The sequence below is a fragment of the Bos mutus genome, chromosome 22 (assembly GCF_027580195.1).
Source record: "Bos mutus isolate GX-2022 chromosome 22, NWIPB_WYAK_1.1, whole genome shotgun sequence".
Taxonomy (NCBI): domain Eukaryota; kingdom Metazoa; phylum Chordata; class Mammalia; order Artiodactyla; family Bovidae; genus Bos; species Bos mutus.
Genome location: NC_091638.1, coordinates 61,756,848 through 61,780,128, shown reverse-complemented (window position 1 = coordinate 61,780,128; position 23,281 = coordinate 61,756,848). Strand labels below are relative to the sequence as shown.

The 23,281-nt window shown below is 64.3% G+C and overlaps 1 protein-coding gene across 4 annotated transcripts in view; it reads left to right on the top strand.

The window, feature by feature from the left end:
• Window positions 1-23,281, top strand: part of MOB2 (MOB kinase activator 2) — a 52,931-nt gene that overhangs the window by 18,183 nt on the left and 11,467 nt on the right. Inside the window, exons 1-3 of one of the 4 annotated variants that reach the window (XM_070358873.1) lie at window positions 13,687-13,898; window positions 20,434-20,594; window positions 21,283-21,376. In XM_070358873.1, the coding sequence (XP_070214974.1) occupies window positions 13,702-13,898; window positions 20,434-20,594; window positions 21,283-21,376 (452 nt within the window). In that variant the 5' untranslated portion in view covers window positions 13,687-13,701. Of the gene's footprint in view, window positions 1-13,686; window positions 13,899-14,932; window positions 15,101-19,751; window positions 19,841-20,433; window positions 20,595-21,282; window positions 21,377-23,281 lie in introns of those variants that run through there. The other 3 variants (XM_070358874.1, XM_070358875.1, XM_070358876.1) reach the window with 3 other exon arrangements.

Below are 23,281 nucleotides of genomic sequence, written 5' to 3'. Positions count from 1 at the left end.
GAGCACAGGCGGTCGGTGTGCGGCTTCAGGAGTTGCAGCTTGTGGCTCAGTGGCTGTGGCCCCCAGGCTCCAGAGCACAGGCTGAGTAGTTGACAAACGGGCGCAGTCGCCCCTCAGCATCTGAGGTCTTCCTGAGTCGGGAGTCAGCCCTGTGTCTCCTGCATTGGCAGGCGGATTCTTACCCTCTGTGCCACCAAGAAAGTTCTCTGTGTTGTGTTCTAATAACTTGGGATCAGACTCCACCCATCACCTTCTTTGGATCTCTTTTTAAATAGTGAGTTTTCTCGTGTGTGTATGTCTGTGTGCCTTGGGTGCCTACACCAGCCTTTTCAGTTCTGTGCTCTAGAGGTGCCACTTCCGTCATCAGAGGTGACAGAGTCCGGCTGGGTCGGCCTCCCCGTGCAGGCTCCCCCTCGGAAAGGAGCTGTGCGGGTTGGCCCCGGCTGGCCTGTCCACACCGTCAGACCTCACCGTGTCGGGGTCCGCCTGAGCCCAGGCGCCTCCATGCTGGGCGCCTTCCATGCTTTCCGGGCACCTGTGTTCGGTGGCGGGCTCCCTGGCATTCACAAAGGCCCTTGCCCTCCCTGCTCTCTCCACACGCCGTGCTGCCCCGTCATGTGCTTTATGCGCCGAGACGTTTCCTGTGGTTGCCCCGCACATGTTTCAGATCCCTCTTTGAGGACGTCAGCAGGGGCACCGAGCAGCTTCTCTGCCCATGGAGGGAGTCGCTTTGGGGGAACTGGCCCCAGAGCCAGCACAGGTGTCCCCCCTGTTGTCCCCTCGTCTCTCAGCTTCCTCTCTCTCCACATGAGCAGCATTTTCGTTTCCCACCTGTCTGCTCTGCCCGGGGCAGCCGTGGTCACAAAGCTCCCTGACCCGTGGTGGGCCCTGTGTTCGGGGCAGCAGGAATTTGATCGTCTGTGTGGGACAGGCAGGGTCTCCCTGGGTGAGAGGCTGGGATCGGGCCTCTGAAGGGCTCCAGGAAGACCTGGAGCAGGGAGCCTGACCCGGAGCGGGGAGCCGCTGCCCCAGCTGCACGTCCAGGTGCTGGGGTGCGGAGCGGCCAGCGCCAGGCTCGAAGCTGAGCCGAGGCTCCTGGAGGGAAAGACGGGAGGGAACCCGGTGCAGCAGGAAGGCCCCGGGCGGGCCCGCTCCCCAGCTCGAGGTTTTTCTCGTCGACCTGTCTTGACTCTTAAACCACCAAACCCACTGGATCTGGAGAATTGCAGGCCTGGGAAATGCTGGAGCCTGAGACAGACACAGAAAGGGAGCCACGGTCCCGGGCTGGCGAGCTGGATGGCGATACTGGGTGTTGGTGTGACAGTTCTGTAAGACGTGTTTGGGAAGGGCATTTATTCATTAAATGGACACTTTGAATAACTGTTTGGAGTAGAACTTGAAAAGCACTCTAAAAATAGCAGCCTTCATTTGAAGTTCATGACCAGCCTGTGGAAACACGGATTCATTGAACACACTTGAGGGCAGCACGCTTGGAGAGCGCTTCCCATTGGCTGTTTTCAGGCACACTTGGCGTTTCTTTCGACTGTCTCCTCAGCACTGTCGCAGGCCCTGGTGCCCACTGTGCCGTCTGCACCAGGCTCTCGTGTGCCCCCTGCGTGTACAGGAAGGACCCCCAGCGGACGCCTGCGGCCGGCGGGGCCCAGGCCCAGGCCCTGTGTGGACCGCCGCAGGTGGAGGGCCAGAGGCCGCGGCCGCCTGCTCTGGAGGCCTCTGTCAGCGGTGATCATGACCCCTGGTAGACGCAGTCTGTCACATGACCTAGGGTGCACTGTGTGCACGCGTGTGGTCTGTGCTCCCGCCGCGTGCAGTGTCGGGGCAGGGATGGATGCAGCCTGACCTGGCCTTGCAGCCACTGCTGTTGGGACGGGCCTGGGCCAAGCACAGCCCTGCCTGGGGGTCCATGGGCGCTGGGCCCCCGAGGCGCCGGGACCTGGGCGGTCCTCTGCAGTCCCTGGTGGCCGCTGTCCACAGTGAAGGGGGCGGCACGGGGGCCCCTGCTGCTCTGGGGCAGTCCCTCCCCACCCCTCCCGCCCCGGCCTCCCCTCGCGGGGGGCCCCACACCCCTTCCTCTCTCTGAGCCCCTCCCTGGCCTGGCTATGGCTTCCCGGGCCCCCTCGGAGTTCACTGCGGAGCTCGGGACCCTTGCCTTTCACATCCTCCGCTCCCGGAACCCACAGTGGTGAGGCGTGTCAATGCGTGAGGGGAGGCTTTTCCCAAATTGAAGTCCAGTCTCGCGTCCCTCCTCGGGCCGAGCCTTCGTGGCGCCTGCCAAGAGCTGCAGGGTCTTGGGGGGCTGCTGTGCGGGGATGTCTAGCCCACGGGCCCTGTTGGTCCCATGCCGATGGCAGGGGCTCCGGGGCCCAGGCCCTGTCTCCTCATCCCCTCTCCCCGGCCGGGCCCGGGACGCGGAGGCGTGGAGACGGTGGAGGAGGGGGTGAACGGCAGGAGGGTGGGTCTGTTCTGGCTCTGCAGCCCCACGGCCGTGTCACTCGTGTGAGTGTGACCCCATCTGGGGTGGCCGCTTCCTGGGTGCTATCCCAACAGCCGTTCTCTTTGCCACTTGTTTTCAGGAAACCACGGCTGGGACACCGGGTCCCGCGCCTTCTCTCCCTGGCTGGCTGGCGGCCGGGCCTCCATGGCTGCGGCTCCCCGTCCTCTCTGGCCCTCCGTTTGCTGAGTGGAGCGTCACTCCGTCGCGGTGTTTCTCGTCAGTGGGGCTGAGCCTGCTTTGACATCTTTATTACCTTTTTTCATGAGCCTTCCTCTGGGAACTGCTCGGCAGGGTCTCGGGATGCTCTTGGGGTTCACGTGCTTGCTGCAGGAAAAGGGTTTTGCTTGTCCCTTCCTTCAGCCGCACTCACCGTGCCGAGGGACCTCCTCCAGGAGGCAGAAGCTGCGCGTCACGGGTGGAGCGAGACCTTGGGAGCAGCTGGTGCTTGGTGCCTTGTTTGCGCAGCGGGAAGATTTCCTTTTCTTCCCACAGCCATGCTTGCCGGATCACCGTCCTTGCCGTCGCCACCTGCGTTCTGCTCCTATGGAAAATGCTCCCCCACGTCGTGTATCCTGGGGCCCCAGGCAGTTCAGAAGCTCTGCCAGCCGGGAGCCCCCTGGACCGCCCCACAGCTGTCCCATGGGGCGGGGGTGCGCTGGGAAGTGCTGGCCGGTCTCTGCCCCAGCCCACCCAGCCTGCTCTGCAGGCCTCTGGGCTGGTCAAGGGGCACCCAGGAGGCGGGCTGACCCGCCTCGCGGTTCTTCGGGCCGGGGCTGGGATGGGGAGGCTGGGGAGCTCTTTCCCGCACTTGCTGGAGGAGGCGGGAGGCTCCTCAGGCTGAAAGCGCCGCCTGTGGCTCCTGAGTCCACCAGAGGGCGCGCTGGACATGCAGGACTCCGGAGCCCCGGGGCGGCAGCCACAGTGCGGGGCGGGCAGAGCGGTCTCCCTCTGCGGGGAGCGGGGGCGTGTCCACGCGGGCTGCGGAGCGCTGCCGCTCCATCGGGTGGGTGTGGCACGGGGTGGGTTTGGTGGGAAGGTGGGAGCCTCGAGCTCCGGGGCCTGCACCAGACTCCCGTTCCCACCTGCGTGGGGCAGGGGCAGGGCCTGGGGAGGGGGCGCTCCCGGCAGCATCAGTGTCTCAGTGTGAATGTCTGAACGGGGAAGCAGGTGTTCGGTCTTCGAAGGCCCTACTGCTGGCCTCCTTCATTGTGTCTTGCCCCCTCCTTGCCCCCACTGGGATCCTGTTTGAGGGGTTCTTGGCAGCTTGTGAGCACCCCCTGCCTGGAAGCACCCTTCAGGTGACGGCCCTCAGGGGCACGTGTCCATACTGTGCCCCGTGCTCTGGGGAGCCCTGGCCACCACCAGGGGCTGGCTGCAGTGACTGCCCGTGTTTGAACAGCTAAGGGCCACCAAGGCCAGGGTCTGTGTTTTGCCGCTCACTGACCTTCAGTGAAGTTTTTGTCAATACTTCCTAGACGCCTCATGAAAACACAGCCCCAGGCAGAGCGCACCGTCCACCGCACCCATTCTGCCACGATGCCTGAGACCGGGGTGGGTCATCCAGCATCAGGGACCCCGCCTGTGTTCCAGCAGCGGGGGCGGGGCCTCCCTGAGCCACAGGGCCCTCCTCCATGTGGTTCAGAATTCCGAGGGGGGCGGTGGCTGGTGGCGGCGTGGTCCTGTGAAGGCAGGGTGCCCAAGGGGCCGCGAGCACGAGGCTCCCGGGGGCCCCTTTCTGGGCGGATGTGGGTGCGCCTGCTCCCCGCACGTCCTGCCCTTCCTGTGCAGGCAGGAGCCTGGGTTCCCAGCTCCGGCTGGCTCCGGCTGGGGAGTCCAGGGGATGGCAGACCTGTGCTCTGTCCTGGCCTCTGGGCACGTCTCTGTGAAAACACAGGTGTCCATTCGGAGGCCTTGGGCAGGGCCTTGGGTTTAGCCCACAGCCTTGGACAGGATGCAGGCAGCCCACTGACCCTCAGGGCTGGGTCCCAGGGTTCTCTGACTGGTATTTGAGGATGAGGGAGGGAGGGGAGTCGGGCAAGGCTGAGCTGTGACGGGACACTGTTGAGATGAGTTGTCTCTGAGGCCCACCAGCCCCATAGGCAGGGTAGGCCAGCCTCCGTGAATCTGCCTGAACTGGGTGGGAAGCCTTGCCCACAGGTGGGCGGAGGAGGGGTGTGGGCAGCTTGTGAGCACCCCCTGTCTGGAAGCACCGCTCAGGTGAGTGGCAGCTCAGGGGGGGCTTTCAGAAAGGGGAGAGCCCAGGGGCCCCATTGGAGGGGAGCAGGGGCTGCCTGCCAGTGTCCTGTTGTGTTGGCCCCTTTGCCTGAAGAGAGCGGATTTGCACTTGTGTGTTGAATCTGCTCCCTCCCCAGCCCCCCTGGAATGAGAGCTGAGGGCTCTGGAAAGGCAGAGACTGATGGGAACAAAGTGGGGAGACAGCAGAGTCAGAAGTTGGAAGGCTGGTGATCAGGTGGAACGCAGGCATGAGGAAGCGGAAGCCTAGGAACCTAGCGTGGTTCCCAGGGCTGTGGGACCTCGGGACCTTGGAGGGGCCGGTTGGTGGTCTGGAGGTGCACGGCAGCAGCTGGACAGCCTGCTCCCTCCTGCTTGCCTCGAACCCAAGTATCGCTTTCCTGAGAGTGCGTGTCCCGGGACCGCGCCAGGGCCTCCGCCATGCAGACAGAGCCACGAGCATGGTTCCCAGCCCAGCCTGTGTCCAGGGCCCTGGCGCCTGCTGTCCACTCCCCAGGCGGAAGGACGGGGTCTGACCCGCCCAGAAGAGCCCTCCAGACACTGGACAGTGGAGGGGTGAGCATGCCCCTGCGTGCAGCCTGAACCAGCCCCGTCCCCCCTTGCCCCCACTCAGCCCTCCACACAAAACTGTCAGTGAGCTCTTTAGTGCCCATCTTTAAATATGAGTGGATGGCCAGGGAGCAGCCCATGTTTCATGGACTGTGAACAGGAAGGCAGAGACCAAAACCAATAGAAAAAGAGGAAGCAGACTGAACAAACAGATGAGCTGGCCCTGTCGTTCATCTCCTGAGAGACTGCAGAGCACGGAGGACCCCCCTGGCAAGTAAGAACCAACCAGTGGAGAAAAGGAATGTCCAGAGAATTAACAGGAGTGCTTGGAGGCTGGAGGTGTGATGACAGAGTGAAACCCTAGTGAAGGAAGAGGCGGTGGTTGGGTGTATTTCCCAGCAGGGCCAGCGCGCCAGCTATGGACACCAGGTTGGCGGTGGTGAGGGTGTCAGCTCATCGGTCAGGGGCCCTGAGCCACGGCGGGGTTCCAGAAGAGGGGCTTTGAAGCAACTTGGAAAATTTCTAGAATCACAGGAAGTGAGTTGAGATTGAGTAGGCTCACCCTTGCCCCAGAGTGCAAACTTCTCCACTCCCACCAGGAAACACGAGTGGGACTTTCAGAGCATGGGATAAGGGAAGGATTTCAGAAACCTTCAGAAGGGAACAGAGCAAAACTAACCAGGAATCTGAACAAAATCCAACCCGGAAACTAAAAAACAAGGAATTCCAACGTGGAAGTAGTTTCACATCAGCCGAACTAGTAATCCAACGCAAGGACAGAATAAAACGTTTTTTCACTTGCAAATTCTGGAAAAAGTAGTCCTCATCCGCCTCCTATTGGGAAACTAACTGCTGAGGAGACCCAGCACCAAAGGGAGAGGAAGGGGGTCCTTGGAGGCTGCGCAGCCCAGCAGGCAGCTGGGGGCGGAAGGGGAGACTTTCCTCCCAGGCTCCCCGTCAGGACCTGCCTGGGAAGTATCGAGGTGGCTGCAGGTTCTGTCAGAGGAGTTTGATCCTTGCTGGGGGCATGTCCTTAGATCTCCCCTCAACTCACGGTGGGATTACCTCCCACCAAAGCTGTCGTAAGCTGAAAATATGGAAAGCTGAAAAGGCATTCAGTGCGTCTGACCTCCTCACCTGCTTCAGACATGCCCAGAACTTGCACAGCAGCCTCCACGGGGCCAGACCATCTCACACAGAGCCCTGCGAGCGCCCCTGGGGACAGGCCCGTCCTGGGCGCGACGGCCACAGCGGGACAGCGGCCCGGCGGGGGGGCAGGTGCCGCCGGGTTTGCCTGCACACCGTGCGTCCGCAACAGGAAGCTGCTCCACCCGCGTGGCGCGCCTCGGGCGCCCCTGGGTCGCGGGGGGCTCTCCCGGACACTTGACGGGGTGTCCCTGGAGGCAGTGGGGGCCAGCCTGGCGTGCTCACCATCGGGGGAGGGGGTGTCACTCTGCACCCCCCCTGAGCTCCCAGCCTGTCTCCTCTCGGGGTCCTTTCCACTCGGGAAGCTTCCCTACAGCCCTGCATGAGCAGTGGACCTCGTCCATCTCTCTCTGACATTTGTCTCAGGAAGTCTGTTTCTTGATTGGATTCCAGCATTTAAGATTCGGGGAAGTCCCAGTGTCTGTGCTTGAGTGCCTGTAGGGGTCGGGCCCCGGGCGGGGGAGGCGGCTCCCCCAGCCTCCTTCCTGTGCGCTGCTGCTGCTAAGTCGCTTCAGTCGTGTCCGACTCTGCGTGACCCCATAGACGGCAGCCCACCAGGCTCCCCCGTCCCTGGGATTCCCCAGGCAAGGACACTGGAGTGGGTTGCTATTTCCTTCTCCAGTGCCTGGGCTAAATGTTGCCTCCAACGTTTTTATACCAGCAGGGAGGGCGGGGTGACTTGGCAGGATCCACCTCAGCCTTTTCTTAGGCAGCCTGGGCTCTGTGCCTGCTGGGCTTGGGAAGGCTTGTGGGGAGAGACAACAGTCCCTGTGCCCAGGCCAGCGCTTTGGGGGGTTCAGGAGTGGCGGCTGCGTGACCTGGGTGCCCCGTAGGCAGCGGCGGCCCAGGAGCCAGGGGGCAGTTGGCTTGGCTGGAACCTCACACAAAGCTGACAGCCTGTCCTGTGTTCGTGCCGCGCTCCCGGCCCCTAGCCTGCGGGGTGCAGCCTGCCTCCCCGCTCCCGTCCAGGCACTCTTCCCACCTGGCTGCCCCCTGCTCCAGCGTCCAGGCGTTGCCCAGCTCCCCCTGGCAGCCGGGCCCAGGGGGGCACTCTGCCCCAACCTGCATGTCTTCTCTGCCCTCCTTGGCGGGCGGTCCAGGGCTAGGGGGCTGACACGGGACAGATGCAGAGGGAGCCCAGCGCTCAGCCTCTAGCGGGCGAGGCTAGCGGGGCTCCTGTTTGCCCGGGCTGCATGAGGTGGGGCGCTGCCCTTCTCCCTGCTAGTGTGAGGAGCCCTGGTGGCCTGGGGCTTCCTCCTCCTCTGGAGAAGGAGCGCAGGGCCGGGAGGGAGGCAGGTGTGGCCCTCGCACTTCCCAGTGATTCACCTGCCGCCCGAGCAGCAGCAGGGCTGTTGGTGAGGCCCGCCTCTCCCTGCCCAGGGCAGCCGCGCTCTTGCCAGGAGTAGAAATTCACATCCCTCAGTCCCGGGCCTGCCCTCCTGGAGGTGTGAGCGCCCCGGAGCCCGCGGTGGCAGGGTCATATGTGGACCTTGTCTCGGCTCTGCCTCCGCCTCCTGCACCGTGAGATGGGGCATCGGGTCAGGTGAGCGGGCCTGGAGAGGGGAGCACCGGGATGGGGCGGGGGGTGGCCAGGCCTGGGGCTGGCACGAGGGTGTTGCCCTGGGCAGCGGAGGCCCAGGAGCTAGTGCCCGGAGCTCCCGGCCATCGAGGTTCCAGCTGGCTCGGGGCGGAGCAGAGACGCCACGGGAGGTGCGGCTCCTGCCTCCTCCCACTGGGGGCCGTGGGCTGGGGGCCTCTGGTCTCAGGAGGCTGTTTCTGTGCGGGCCGCGAGGCAGTCACTGCAGAGGACCCCCCACCCACCCACCTTCCACCCCCGCTTCTCCCTGGTGTGTGTGACCTCTCCTTGGCTCCAAGCTGGTTTCTTTGAGTGGATCTCTAGCTTTCCGCTCTGAGATCCAGCGTGGTGACCACCCCCGTACCACCACCGGTAGCATCAGCTGCGACATTTAGCAAGGCGTCCCAGCCCTTCTGACTGAAACCACAGAAGCCCCTGTTTCACTCGCAGGGCCTTGAACAGGGACTCCGTCCACCCGCCCAGCCTCGAACTCACCAGGCTGCTGGCACCTCTGGATGTGGCCCCAGTGGTGTGGCTGCCGTGAGGGGTGCCCAGGGGCCTGTGTGTGTGTGGGGGGAGCAGGTGGTCTTGGGGCTCTGAGGACAGACACAGGGCAGGCCTGGGAGGAGAGGCCCCCAAACCTTTGCCTGTCTTTGAAAACCCAGATGAAGCTCTTTGGCATTGTGAAATAGATCGGTCAGAGAAAAGGGGTTGGAGAAAGTGGTGACAGAGCCTGAAACCATCTCCAGCCTGGAAAGAAGGCGCTCCGGCACGGTCATCCTGTTCTCTCTCGTGCGATGAGTGACTGGCTCTTTGCAGCAGGACGCGCGAAGGGAAAGCACTGCAGCTCCAAACGCACAGGTGGCGGGTTTCAGGTTAGCGCCCTGTGCCCCTCCGAGTCGTGGAGCCGGAAAGGAGCTGGCCCTCTGGTGCCCCCTGGCCTCTGGCACCTCTTGCCCTTGGACGCCCTTTGCCTGGAGTCCTCGGCAGGGGCCCCTTGGGCCGTGGCTTCTCTGGGGCCCGAGGGACCCCCTGCAGGGGCGCCAGCGAGAGTCCCTGCTTTCCTGTGGGTGTGTGGCATGTTTGCCTCCGGTCAGCTTGCAGAGGTGTAATTTACATTCCACTGAGTCTGAAGGTAAGCTTTGTTTAATTTTGACAGATACGCGTGGTCTCTGACTTCCCACAAGGCTGATCTAGAACCTTGGACGGCCCTCGCCACACCCTCAGGGCTTAGCACCCACTGAGCTGCCGCGGGCCTCAGGTTCCGACCTGAACCCGTCTAGAGGGGACCCTTGAGTGTCCGGTGTGCAGGGTCTGCCCTTGGAGCCTGCTGCAGGGAGACTCGCCCGCACTGTGCAGAGCTGTCCTCTGTCCTCTGGTGAGGTGCGGCCTCGCACACAGGAGGCCCGGCTGGCCCCGCCCTTCCCGCGCGTTCAGACCAGAATCGCGCTGCCGTGAGCACCCACAGTGTCTCCGTGTGCCTGGCGCCTTCGTCCTTCCGCCCAGGGGAGCAGGTGGCTGGTCCCCGGGGAGGCGCGTGTGGCCTGTGGAGGCTCACGTCTGTGTCCGCACGTGCTGTCTGGCCCTGTCGGCCTCCGTGGTCTGATTCTGACCGTCCTGGTGTGTGGGTGCAGCTTCTCTGGGGGCATGTCTGTCACCATGTCCTGCCCATTTTCAGTTGCGTTTTGAGAGCGCTCTGTCTGTTGGGGAGGGAAGTCCTGGGTCAGTACCCGATGCTTGTCTTTTCATTCTCTCACGGGGTGCAGAAGTCCTTGCTGTGGATCGTGTCCAGCTCCTCATCACTGTCTGGGGACTGGGCCCTGGCGGCTTGCTCTGTTATGCGCAAGGACTGAGCATTGGCTCCTGCTGCTTCTGGACAGGATGCCCAGTTTGCTGCATGCTCCTTTCTAAACACCTGGGGCCAGCCTCCTGAAGGGGTCAAGGGCAGGCAGGCAGGGTGTCCGGGTGGACATGGGCACCTGACTCTGTCTTTGCGTTCTTTACTGGAGCTCACTGACTCGATGGACATGAGTCTGAGCAAGCTCCGGGAGTTGATGGACAGGGAAGCCTGGCATGCTGCAGTCCATGGGGTCGCAAAGAGTTGGTCACGACTGAGCGACTGCACTGAGCTTACCAGAGCTCAGGAAGGTAGGGGGCGAGGAGAGACGCATCCTGACACCAGCCACAGGCCTGTAGAGGGGGGCCCGTGGTCCCGGAGGGTGGCAGCTCCTTCCCTGTGCCCATTCACAGCACCCTCAGGGGCCAGCAGGGTGTCAGGGGTGCCCTGGGAGAAGCCTGGGCCAGGGGTGGGAAGAAAGGGCATGGTTGCCCTGCAGCTGTACTCACACTCCCACTCACACACACCGCTTCCCTGTGTAGACGCGCACACACGTTCCACCTGTACAACCCTAGAGGAGTCCGTGGAGGCTGGACGGTCCAGATGCTTGTCTTGAAAATAAATACGCGGGTGGCTTCCGGCCTGGAGAACTGCTTTGCCCACTCGGGGAGGCGTGTTTACGTATCTTTACGTAGACACACGTGCCATCTGCCATGTGCGGTGTGGTTAGGGCTTGGTTTCCTGGTGTGCGGTGGTCTTGAGAGGAGCTCGGCGGTCGGGAGGACTGTCCGGACCCCGAGCGCGGGGCGCTCACTGCACGGGCTTCTGGTGCAGGGGCGCCTCTGCTCCAGCCCTGCCATCCGCCTGCTCCTGGCCTCTGCGGAGGCCTGAGCTCTCCAGACTCACCTTCCAGCACAGCAGGCTGCTCTCTGTTCTCCTGAAAGTCCGCCTGCAGGAATGGGGGCCTTGAACTCATGGTGGCATCTTGCCTGCGGTCTTACCAAGGAAGCGGGCAGGGTGATTTGTCAGGGGCCCCGAGGCCCTCCTTCATCAGCCTGGGTCAGTCTGCCCCCAGGGCACTTGGGCCGAGCGCGCACATTCTGTGTGCTCATGGGTGCCCTCCTGGCAGTGGGGCCTGGGCCCAGCCCCTGGTTGTTGATGGTGAAGGGCTTGGGGGGCCGTGGGAGCAAGGTCCAGGGCGTTGTTTGTGTCCTGAAAGGCCCTCTCCTTGGGGACAGCAGCCCTCGGGGATGGGCTCTGAGCTCTGGGCTCCTGGCGGGGTCCTGGGTGTGGGGGTGCAGACGCCCAAGCGTCCTGAACACGGGGCACCTGACGAGGGCGGCTTGTGCTCCAGGGCACGAGGTCCACCCGCAGCGCCGGCTGGGGGACGTCCCCGGGCGCTCTGGGCATCGCTCGGCTGGGTGGTGCCTGGGAGGCCTGTTCGCCCGCTGCTGGCAGCCGCGTGGGTTGTTTCCAGTTTGTGACCTGGCAGGCAGGTTTCTGTGTAGTCCTGAGCTTGCTCTCGCCGGGGCGAATTGCCTGGTGGGGTCTGAGAATGCTGGGCCGCCTTCCCCTGGGCCGGGCCCACCAGCCCTCTCTTGCTCGCTGCAGCCTCTGAGTGTGGGGGCCTCTTGTGTTCAGCCTGGTGGCCGCGTGGCCCCTCGCGCTGACCCCTCTGCTCTGCCTGGAAGGTCCCTTCAACCCTTGTCCCTGATGTAGGAGGAGCTGGCTCTTCCGGGTGGAGGCGGGCTGGTGGTCTTCCCAGGAGGCGGACGCGGCCCCTCCTCTCACAGCCGGTCCCTCCAGCTCCTGCTGCGGCACCTTCTGTCGTCGCCGCTGTGTCTGCAGTGTTCGGCCTGCCTTCGCCTCCATCCAGGGTACTTTTTGTCTCAGATATTTCAGTTTCTACAAGTTCAACTGGGATCTTCAGAAAACACTTTTTAAAATCTCCTCGTAACGTGTCCGGTGTTTCTCTTGTCTCTGGAACAGGTGGGACACAGTCATAGTGACCCCGACACCACTGTCTTCTCACTGTCTCCCTGAGCCGTCTTGGGGTTTTTTTTGATCAATTGATTTGATTCCTAGTGTGGCTCAGACGGTAAAGCATCTGCCTACAATGCGGGAGACCCAGGTTGAATCCCTGGGTCAGGGAAGGTCTCCTGAAGAAGGAAATGGCAACCCACTCCGGTATTTTTGCCTGGAAAATCCCATGGATGGAGGAGCCGGTGGGCTGCAGTCCACGGGGTTGCACAGAGTCGGACGTGACTGAACGACGTCCCTCGAGTTGTTTTCCTCCTTCTTGAGGTTGGTGGTTTCTGATTGAACAGAAAACCTGGCAGCTTCACCTTGGCTGCTGTTCGTCTGTGTCCTTCAGTCGCTAAGTCGCGTCTGACTCTGACCCCGTGGACCGTGGCACGCCAGACTCCTGTCCTCCACTGTCTCCCAGAGTCTGCTGAAGTTCATGTCCACTGAGTCAGTGATGCCATCCAACCATCCTATCCTCGGCCGCCCCCTCCTCCTGCCCTCGACTTTCCCAGCAGCAGGGTCTTTTGCCTTGTTTGTTGCTGGGTATCTCTGTGTGTCTGTAAGTTGCTTAGACTCAGGTTGGAAATGACTGATTGCTCTCAGTCTTGCGTCTGTTCTGTGTTGGTGGGGTTATGATACTATTTCACATCTGGCCGGTTTTTCTTACCACTGACCTCGAGTTCGCCACTGTCCCGCTCTGGTTGGGGGAAGGAACTCGTTTTAGGCCCTTGAGAGCCTTGAGGTCGGCCGCGCCGATCCTCCTGGGTGGGGTGTCGTCCTGGAGCATGTGTCCTGGTGGGTTTAGCCGGGAACCCGAGGGCCCGCAGCACGTCTGCACGGCACTCGGCATCCCGTCCCCCTGGTGCGCTGCCCATGATCTCTGCCCGTTCGGCCTCCCGGACTCGCTGCTGGGGCTCCTCAGCGGGGTCCCCTCCCCGCCGAGCGGGTCCTCGAAGGCAGTGGCCAGGCACCACCGCAGGCCCTCGCTGGTCACCTTCCTGCTGAGGAGCCCCGAGGAGGAGACACTGCCCGGCCAGCTCAGTGAGGCTGGGACAAGACCCCAGCAGGAAGGCAGGGCTCAGCACAGTGCCCTCCGTGAGCACCGCGGTAAAGCTTCCTCAGCCTGGGAGTTGGCCAAAGGCTTCGTGGCCCTCTGTCCATCCGTGCGGCCCTGGTCTGGGAAGCCCCGCCCTCTCTGCTTCTCTGCCCCACGTGTCTGCAGCCCCAGCTCTGTTCTTGCGTTGGCTGTGGCCGAGACCCTGGGCCCTCCAGCGGGCCGTCGCGGCCCTCCCCAGGCCTTCTTTGCCGTCCAGGGCACCATCCCTCGCGTCCTCCAGCGTCTGAAACCAGTTGCTTCTTATGTTGTATCCAGTCTGCGGTTGTTGATGGTGGAGGGCGAGTCCAGCGTCGGTTACTCCCAGTGGAGAAAGGTCTTCGTTCCCTTTTCATTAAAAACCACAAGCCCTCCCCTCTCCTGTCTCCCCGGCGCTGCCGGGGTGTCTCCTCTCGTCTGGACTTCGTTTAGGAGCTCCCGTTTCTGGTTCTTATTGGCCTTTTTGTTTGTCTGTTCAGTTCTTCCTTTAATTCTATTTCTGAGAGTTCCAAACTTGATTTATCGAGGTGTGGGTTTCGTCTGCTTGTGTGTGTTTTTCTGGATTGTGGTAATTATCACCCTTCCATGTTCTTTCCATTCTTGTTGGACTTAGCCTTGAAGCTTTGCCCACTTGCTCTTACGTGAACCACATGTTCTGGCGCCTTCAACCAGGGTTCGGGCTCTGCTGCCTTCACAGCTGGGGCGCTGTGAGTGGGAGGGTTGCAGACAGGTGGGGAGGAGGTGGGCATGGTCTCCGGGGGCGGGCCAGAGGCGGAGGCGTCAGGGTGCACGCACGCCGGGCTCCACGTGGATGCCGTGTCCGCCGGGCGGGGACGCAGACGTGGAGGTGAGTGTGCACACCCATGCCCTCGCTCTGCCAGCCCAGAGCGCCCAGGAAGGGGACTCCCCGGCGGCAGGGTGGCCAGGTCAGGTCTCAGTCTTCCAGAGGAAGTGGCAGTTCTCATCCTGTGGCGGAGAGTTGGAGGCAGCCTCTGCTCAGTTGCACCAGCTGCCTGGCAGGCCACATCCTCCCCACCCAGGGCTGCCACGGCCCATGCTCCCCGGGTGAGCACGGTGCCTGGGTCCTGCCCTGGTCCTCACGTGTGGTCGGACAGCCAGCCTGCTCCACTGTGTGTGGGGTGGTCCTTCCAGGGGCTTTGCCACAGCGCAGAGCTGGCTTGAGCCTGGGTGAATGCTTGGCTCTGTGGGATGTGGCCGCGTCCGGCTAAGGCCGCGGTGTGGGGGCCTGGCCGCTCCAGAGCCATGCTTCTGCTGGATGGGGCTGCTGCTGAGTGCAGGCCAGCCCCGTGCTGACAACGAGCTGGGCCTGTGGCCAGTCAGAGGCTGGAGCCCAGCCGGGGTCGTCCGGTCGGACGGTTGCTTTTCTAGTCCTTGACGGTCCTGTGTGGGGCCCGCGTGACGAAGACCTCGGTCACACCCCTCTCGTGCTCCCTTGGGAGGCCTCTGGCAGTGTCCACGGGGCCTGCCACCCTCTTCCTCGTGCCCACTTGGCACCTTGTCTTCCCAAGACCGTTGGGGTGGAGATGCTGCCTGCCTGCCTCCGCGCTCTGCAGGTGCACAGCCCACCTCTCCCTGCAGCCCTGTCTGTCCAGAGCGTCCCTGGCTGTATCAGAAGGGCCCCCTGACAGGTTCCCTCTGGGGCCACGCTGACCCCGCGGCAGTGGCCTCGCCCCACACAGCGCCTGAGCGGCGCCACTTTGAAAGGCGACTGAGACGTCCCCTCAAGTAACCGGACTTGGCCGGCCCTGCCTGTAAAAGGAGCAGCTGCTGTCCCTGCCCGGCCGGGGCCCGGCCGCCCTCCCCGCCCAGCTTGTCCTCATTGGCCGGCGTGGCTGGCTCCCAGTCAGGGCTGCGAGGAAGGCAGGGAGCCTTGGGGCCGGGGCGCCTGCTTTCCCTGCCCGCTTCTGTGCTGCCCACCATGCTTGGAGACCACAGTGGTCTCCCCGCAGACCGAGCTCTGCTCAGCCCGCCCCCCAAGGCCGGGCTCAGCTGCAAGACAGTGCTTCAGGCAGTTGGCAAAGTGCTCAGGTGAGCGTGGCAGGGCCGCGGGCGTTGGAGGGTCCCTCCTCCCACCCCGGGGCTATCTGGGGAGGAGTGGCCGTCCCCCCAGTCAGGTCTCCGTGTTGTGCAGACCCCGCCTGGGCTGGGGAGCAGATGGGCCCGGGGCAGGAGTAGCTGGGCATGCTCAGAACTTTGTTTGGAGTGAGGTTCTCCCTAGACTTCAGCCCTTCCTGCTGTCTGTGGGAGGCAGGGAGCCCCCAAAGCGGGTGTTCAGCTCAGAGGGTCTGGGTGAGAACAGGGGGCCCCTGAGACTGGCGTCTGCCTGCAGTGAACCGTGCCCGCGGCAGACCTGTGTCGTGCCCTGCTGAGCCCCCTGGACCGTGCCTTCGCCACCCCGGGTCCCCGGGCAGGGTGACCGGAGTCTGTGACGAGCGACCTTGTCCGGAGCCTGCCCTGGTCGTGTCTGCCGTGGGCCCTCTTTCCTCACCTCCCTCAGCTGCTCCACAGAGCCTCCAGTGTCCCACGTGAGAGGCTGGAGCCTCTCCAGAGCCTCTTCTGTGTCAGGGTGGGAGCGGCTAGGTCGGGCATTCAGGAGAGCGTGGGGGGCTGGGGAGCGGGCCTCCCAGGCGGGGCGTCCATCCTGTGCTGCGTGCTCTGGGGGCCCGGCTCAGCCCCGTTGTTAGGGGGCCCTGGACACGCTGCTGGCGGGGTGGAGCACTGCCCTCCTCCCCCGGGAGCCGCAGTTCAGACGAGATCCGGCCGACCTCGACCCCCGTTTGCACGTCTTGTGTTTGCTTGTGATCTGGGTGCATCACGGCTCTGAAGGAAAACTCTATTTTGCTCTTCAGTTTCCATCTTTGATTGTAACCAGGCTCTGCAGGCCTCTGTGTGAGGGTCTGGGTGAGGCCCAGCTGTGGCTGCTGCTAGCCCTGGGGGAGGGACCACCGACGGGCTCCGTGACCCGCGTCCCCGGGTTTCTGTGGTTGCCACCCTCCTACCCCACAGGGCCACCCCCGGCCACCCCCCACCACGGAGGACTCCGCGGGGTCGTAAGCAGAAGCCCAGAGTGGGCTGCCGAGTGAGCCGCCGTGTAGAGGTGTGGGGAATGGCCACGCTGGCAGGGCCCCCTCCGGGACGTTGGCTCTGATCAGGAGCTGTGACGCCCCCAACAGTGCGGGGGGTTGCCGTGTGCACCCAGCGTGGCGGGGGCGCCCAGACCCGGAGTGGGCGCCAAGGAGAACAAGGGCAGGGCCGGCCCTCCGAGCTGTCTGGGAGAGAGAGGCCGAGGCCGAGGGGACCAGGAGGACTTCACACAAAGGTGGCGATTCAGCCAGGACCCAGAAGAGCAGCTCACCTCCCCGGGAGAGAAGTCCCGTGCATGCGGGCTCAGCACGGGGCGGCCCCTGGAGGCTGCGGTGCTGGGTGGGGCCTCGCCATGAGCACCTGATGCGCGAGGACTGGTCTTGGGGATCTCCGCCGTCCTCCGTCTGCCCGGCGCCTTCCCTCTCAGCCAGTCTCTTGTTTGGTGGGGACGCACAGCTTGTGAAAGCCCGCTCTGTTCCGGGTGCTGACCGCCTGGCCTCTAACCCAGAAGAGAAACGATTTCATGTCTCCCCACAGTGTCTGGTCGCTGCAGCCCGTGGGGATTTGACAGGGGTTCCGTGGGGGTCTTCCCAGCCTTCTGCCCCCATGTCCCTGCTCTAGAGAGGAAGGGGCCGGGCACCAGGGCCCGTGAGGACCCGTGAGAACGTGGCCGGGGGCAGGGTGGTCACCAGGTGTCGAGCGCAGGTGCCCAGGCCTGCTCGTCAGAATGTGGGGTCTTGGGAGGCAGGGCTCTCTGCTGGGTACCTCCTTCCTCGGATCGCCTGCCGCACTGCTCAGTGTGTCCAGGGCTTCCCTGTGGGGCCCACCCAGCACCCAGGTTTTACTCGGAGTCCACGTCCTTGCGTCTGCAGGAGGCTCGTAACCCAGCTCCCCTCCAGCCATGAGGCCGCGCCCAGGCGCCCGCCTCCGTCAGGGCCTCCGCGTGCCCCTGCGCGCCCTGCTCCTGCGGCCCTCGGCCCAGGCCGCCCTGAGCCCCCTCCTGGGGAATGCGCTGGCTGCTCTGGCGTCTGTCAGCATCAGGGGAAGGCGGCGGGCCGGCCGGGCTCTGAGGGGAGAGGGGCGCCACCCCCACTGTGTCCGTACCCCCAGTCCAGTGCCACCTTGCCAGCTCTGTGCCTGAAGGCCCCGGCCCCTCGCCCAGCACTGACGCCTGGAGGGGTGGTTTGTGGTAACACCTGAACTGCCTGCCGCTCCTGGACATCAGGACCTTGCCACAGGTGTCCTTGTGGTGGCCCCTGGGGTGGCCTTGCCTGGGGCCGAGCTGACCACGGCGCCTTTGGCAGGAGTTGATGAACGGAGCTGGCGGCGGCGGCGCTCGGCACCTGGGGGCCTCAGCTGGAGGGGCGTCCAGTGCCTGAGCCTACGGAGAGAACCGAGCCCGGCTCCAGGGTCACCGCGTGTTGCTGGAAGCCTGTGCCTGAGGGCTCGGCCTCCCGGCTCCAGGCCTTCCTCTCACAGAACGGACTGCACGGGGCGGAGGCGCCTGGGTGTGGCCGGCCCTGCCAGCCCCCAGCCCCGCCCCAGGCAGGCCCGGCCCTCAGTCCTGCGCCTTCTGGCCAGCGGCTGTCCTCACGGTGGTGTGTGTGCAGGGCGCGGGTGTGCGCGGGGCGTGGGTACAGAGAAGGCCGGGCCTGCTTCCCTGCAGTGCTGGAGCCTGGGGCCCAGGGTGCTTCTGCCGGCTGGCTTTGGGAGGGCAGGTGCTGATGGCGGAGTGAGGGAATGGGGAGGCGAGGCCTCTGACGACGCAGACCATAGCCCAGGGCCCCCAAGGCCCATCTCATGGAGCACAAGCCCAGGTCCTCTGGGGGGCGTGTCCCCCCAGGAACCAGAGACGGAGGGCACCCCCAGCTGGAGGGGCCGACCATCTCCCTGGAAGGGACGTGTGGGCACAGGGACACCACACTCTGGGCAGGAGGAGACCCCGGGCAGGCCTGCACAAGGCCCCTCGACACCCCTCCATGACACCCACTTCCTCTGCCCCTCGGCCCAGCCGCCCTTGTGAAAACCCGCAGGGGGAGGCTGCTGCGTGGAGCTCAGGGCGCGTGGGCGGGGCCATTGGGGGCTTCTGGCCGGGGCCCCCCTCACCCCAGCCTTCGCGGCTGATGGCGGCACCTTCCACCCCCCGCCACCACCTTGGGGTGGCTGGCCCCAGCCAGGTGTGCCACCTGGAGCAGAGGCGAGGGGGTCGGGCCAGCGGGGCCGGGCACACAGTGGACAGTCGCCTGGGGGCAGACACTCAGGGATGGGCAGAGCAGAGGGCCACTCGGGGTGGGAGGTGCACTCTGCGGGCTGAGCCCGGGAGCCCGGGGCTGTGGACACAGCACCGTCCAGGCAAGTGCAGGCCTCCCCCCGGGCGGTGGTGGCTCCAGGCTCAGACCCAGGCTCCGAACGCGCTCCACCCTCCGGTCTCCGCAGCCCCTCTGGGGCTTGGTCACTTCTGTGCCCCGAGAGGCCCATGTCCACACTTGTCCCCGTGACCCGCACCCCCAGGACTCCTGAGGTGCCCCGCGTGTGACTGTGTGTGTCCCCGTGACCCACACCCCCAGGACCCCTGAGGCGCCCCACGTGTGCCTGTGTGTGTCCCCGTGACCCGCACCCCCAGGACCCCTGAGGCGCCCCACGTGTGCCTGTGTGTGTCCCCGTGACCCGCACCCCCAGGACCCCTGAGGCGCCCCACGTGTGCCTGTGTGTGTCCCCGTGACCCGCACCCCCAGGACCCCTGAGGCGCCCCGCGTGTGCCTGTGTGTGCTGTGTCTGCATCTGGGCCCAGCACAGGACCTCGTGGCCCCGCCCAGCGCTGGCCACTGCCGTGCCGCACCCGAGGCCGAGCACACGTTCCTTTTAAGGCAAAGATCTGCTGTGCGAAGCTGAGGGGAAAACATTTCCCTGGCATTCAGGGAGCATTTTTCCTTCCTGTTTCTCTTAAATAAACCACTAGCAACTTTTCAAAACAGAAGAACAAAAAGGGCAAGGTCAGGAGCTGCAGACCTTCCATCCTGTGTGATCCCCTGACCCCTGTGCCTCGGTGGGGCTGGAGCGGGGGGCACACAGAGTGTCTTGTTGGTGCCCCATGCAGGGTCCATGGTGTGTCTCCCCCAGGCGCCCGGGCCCTCTGTCTGAGACCGGCCCCACCCGCTAGCCAGGCTGCGTCCCCCAGGCCTGTGGCTGCCCCTCGGGTGGGGGCCTCAGCGAGCATATGCGCCCTCGATGCCCCCGCCCCCATCCCAGATGGCCCTTCCTCAAGAGTCCACAGCATAGGCAGCCTTTTCTGGTCGGTGGACTCAGGACAGGCTGATGGACCGGCCATTTATTTGCTCAGAGTCGGGATGGTGCACTCGAGTGGGGGAAGAAGACGAGCGTCTGTTCTCAGGAACCTCCCCCACCCTCCTCGAGAGCCCGACCAGCCTTGAAACGTGGGTGGGAGCAGTGTGACCCCACGTCGGCCCCGGGGCCCTGCTCTGGACACGGCACACACTGGCTCCTTCTGCCCCAGCCTGCGGAAGACACGGGAACTCGGGTCTAACCCGGCCCAGGCTGGCGTCCCGGCCGTGGATCCGGCTGCTCCGTCGGGCGGTTTCCTCCCTGGAGGATGTGCCGCCCCCTCCGTCTCGGGCCTCAGGCCGGGGGGAGGCCGGCTGTGGGCCCACCACCGTCCCCGCTGAGGTGGGGCTGGGGCTCCCTCAGTCCCAGGAGCGCTGGGTCTTGGTTCTCAGCGTCCAGAGGACACTTCAGAGGCGTGTGTCCTGTTATACGGCAGCAGACTCTCAGTGGATAAGAAAGAAAAACATTAGTGAGAAGTGGCCGTATCGTCAAATCTCTGTGACATCAGCTCGCGCCGACGTCTGTGCCTGGAACCGCGTGGGGCCGCTTAGCAGGCGTGCGGGCAGGGGGCTGTGGGGACAGCAGGCCTCGGGGCGGCCTGGGGCACTGGCGCAGAGCAGGGCCTCAGCATGGCGGGCTGCTGGCCCCCTGTGTCGAAGGATACCCTGTGAGGCTGCGGGGCCGTGGTGTCACACGTTGGGGGGCGGTGAGCTGGCTCGTATGGCCACTCTCCCGACCTCGGGTGGGCTGCACGCCCCCTGTTGCCTCGGGTTCCAGGCTTGGGCCCTGACAGGGCAGGGAGGGCAGAGGCGCAGGGTGGCTTCCACCCACACCAGGGCCCCAGGAGCCGTAGCCCCTGAGCTGCCCCCCCAGAGCCGGGCCTGCAGCCTCCACGCCTGCCTCCGCCGTGACCCCTGCCTCTCTTCTCTTCGCAGGAAGTCCAAAGCCAAGCCCAACGGTAAGAAGCCCGCCGCCGAGGAGAAGAAGGTGTACCTGGAGCCAGAGTACGCCAAGTCCAGAATCACGGACTTCGGGTTCAAGGAGCTGGTGGTGCTGCCCCGGGAGATCGACCTCAACGAGTGGCTGGCCAGCAACAGTGCGTGGGGGCGGGGCTGGGGCGGGGCAGGGCAGGCTCTCGTTTCCCCGGGGACCCCCGGAGCTGGTGCTCAGCATCTGCATGCACAAGCTGATTGAAGCTGAGGCTCGGGATGGCCAACCCCGCAGGGCCTTGGGGTCCCTGCAGAGACAGGTACTCGGTGCGGGTCCTGGTCGCACCGGGGGCGGGACACCAGGGCAGGGGGAGGCTGCGGGACGCAAGCGTGGCAGCAGGGCCAGGATGGGGAGGGCCGCGGCCTGGGGGCGGCTCACCTGCACCTGCCAGCCAGGCTTGGCGCTCAGCTCACGCAACACCCCCCGCAGGGCCTTGTGCTGGCTCTCCTCAGAGGAGCGGTTGTCTCTGTGGCCGCGAGCTGGTGCTGCCGGCCATGTTAGTGGTGTCCCCGACCGGCTGGGGATGGTAAGAGCTGGGGTGTGAGGTTTTCTGCCCAGGCCTTCGTGGAGGGCACTTGGTCTCAGTGGCCAGGGGCACTCTGCGCAGCTCAGCACCGTGGCCCGTGCTGCCCGCCCTTGAGGGCAGTGCTGTGCTGAGGCTGTGGTCTCTGGTCTGGTCAACACCAGCCGCCACGCCCAGGGCCTGAGGAGAGGCTCTGGTCCCCTTGGGCCCGCAGGACCCTGGAGGCGAGGCGGCCCCGGTGTGGCCCTCAGGCTCCGCTTTCCCTTCGCAGCCACGACGTTCTTTCACCATGTGAACCTGCAGTACAGCACCATTTCGGAGTTCTGCACGGGTGAAGCGTGCCAGACCATGGCCGTGTGCAACACGTGAGTGCGTGCCCGCCGCTCCCGCCCGGCCCTCCCCACGTGTCCTTGTCCCGCCACGCCCGCCCGGCCCCTCCCGGCCCGCCCACGTGTCCTTGTCGAAGTCTCACCAGGGCTGCTCCCCTGTCTCCAGAGGCCCCACCTGGTGGGGAAACAGGAAGCAGAGCCCAGCAGAGGGGGAACCCGGCCAGCATGGGTCCCTCTGGGCACAGGTGCAGGGAGCCAGCCGGGCCCTGACGGGCTGTGTCCTGGGGCAGAGACATTTCCACAGGACATGCCCACCGTGCATCCTGAGACCGCGGGGCGTGTGCAGCCAGAGACACTTCCTGGTGCTGGTCCCGCCGGCTAAGGGCTGACTCGGAGCTCACACTCTGCATGAGGAGGTGCTGCCGGCCCACGGGGCTGGGATGCTTTGGCGCCCCCGGCGCAGTGCCCTTCCGCAGGCCTGGCAGGGCTGCTGTCTTCTGGAAATGGGCACCCCGAGGACTCCAGGACACCCCCGCCTCTGCAGCAGCTCTTGAAGCTGCACGGGTAGGAGAGCCACCATGTGGCCCTGGGCTCACCCCCAGCCTGGGGGGCAGAAGCCACGGAAGCGGCAAGAGGCCACGTGGGCCAAGGGGGAGGCGCGGAAGCTCCTCTCTGACAGCCCCCGTCAGGGTCAAGGCCTGCGTGCCGGGCTGACACGAGCGTTTGCGAGCAGCCAGCGTCCACTAGTGGGCGTGCTGTGCTGCCGCGGGCAGCCCAGGTCAGACCCGGACAGGGGGCCCTGCTCTTGCTGAGACCCCTGAAAGCTCAGCCCCACAGAGGGCGTGAGTGCAGAAGACGGCTGCTCTCCACTCCTTACTCACCCGGCGAGAGCTGCGGATGGCATACTCGGGTGTCACTGTGTCCCCAGAGAGCCACAGCCCGGCCTGGCCCGCAGAGGGTGCGGCAGTGCTGGGCGCATGCGCGAAGTGAGCCCGGGTTCCTCGGTGTGAGGCGGTGTCCTCTAGAGCAGACGTGGCCGGGCAGCCAGAAGGAGGCAAGGGCAGTGTGGCATCGCCCTGCCTACGGCACCCTCGCAGCAGGTGCCTGGCCAGGCAGTGTCAGAGGGGGCCTGCGGGCTGGCGGATGCAGACGCCAGGGCCCTCCTGATGCACCACCAGGCACCCTTCAGGCACCAGAGTGCTTGAGAAGAGGCTCCTTGAAGAGGCACAGGATTTGGTGTCGGGCAGACCTCTGTCTAGATGTTGGCTCTGCCACATCAAACTTGGAGATCTGGAGATCTTCAGAATTCTGCTGTTTAGTCTTCCTACCTGTAACCTGCTTTATAGGGCTTTTGTAGGTTTATATCAATGGTTATTGTTGTTCCTTCATTCAGTAATGCACGACTCTTTGTGACCCCATGGACTGCAGCACACCAGGCTCCCCTGTCCTTCACCATCTCCTGGAGCTTGCTCAGACTCATGTCCATTGAGTCAATGATGCCATCCAACCATCTCATCTTCTGTCGTCCCCTTCTCCGCCAGCCTTCAATCTTTCCCAGCATCAGCATCTTTTCCAGTGAGTCAGCTCTTCGCATCAGGTGGTCACAGTATTGGAGCTTCAGCATCAGTCCTTCCAATGAATATTCAGGACTGATTTCCTTTAGGATGGACTAGTTGGATCTCCTTGCAGTCCAAAGGACTCTCAAGAGTCTTTTCTAACACCACAGTTCAAAAGCATAAATTCTTTGGTGCTCAGCTTTCTTTATGGTTCACCTCTCACGTCCATACGTGACTACTGGAAAAACCACAGCTTTGACTAGATGGACCTTTGTTGGCAAAGTAATGTCTCTGCTTTTCAATATGCTGTCTAGATTTGTCATAGCTTTTCTTTCAAGGAGCAAGCGTCTTTTCATTTCATGGCTGCAGTCACCATCTGCAGTGA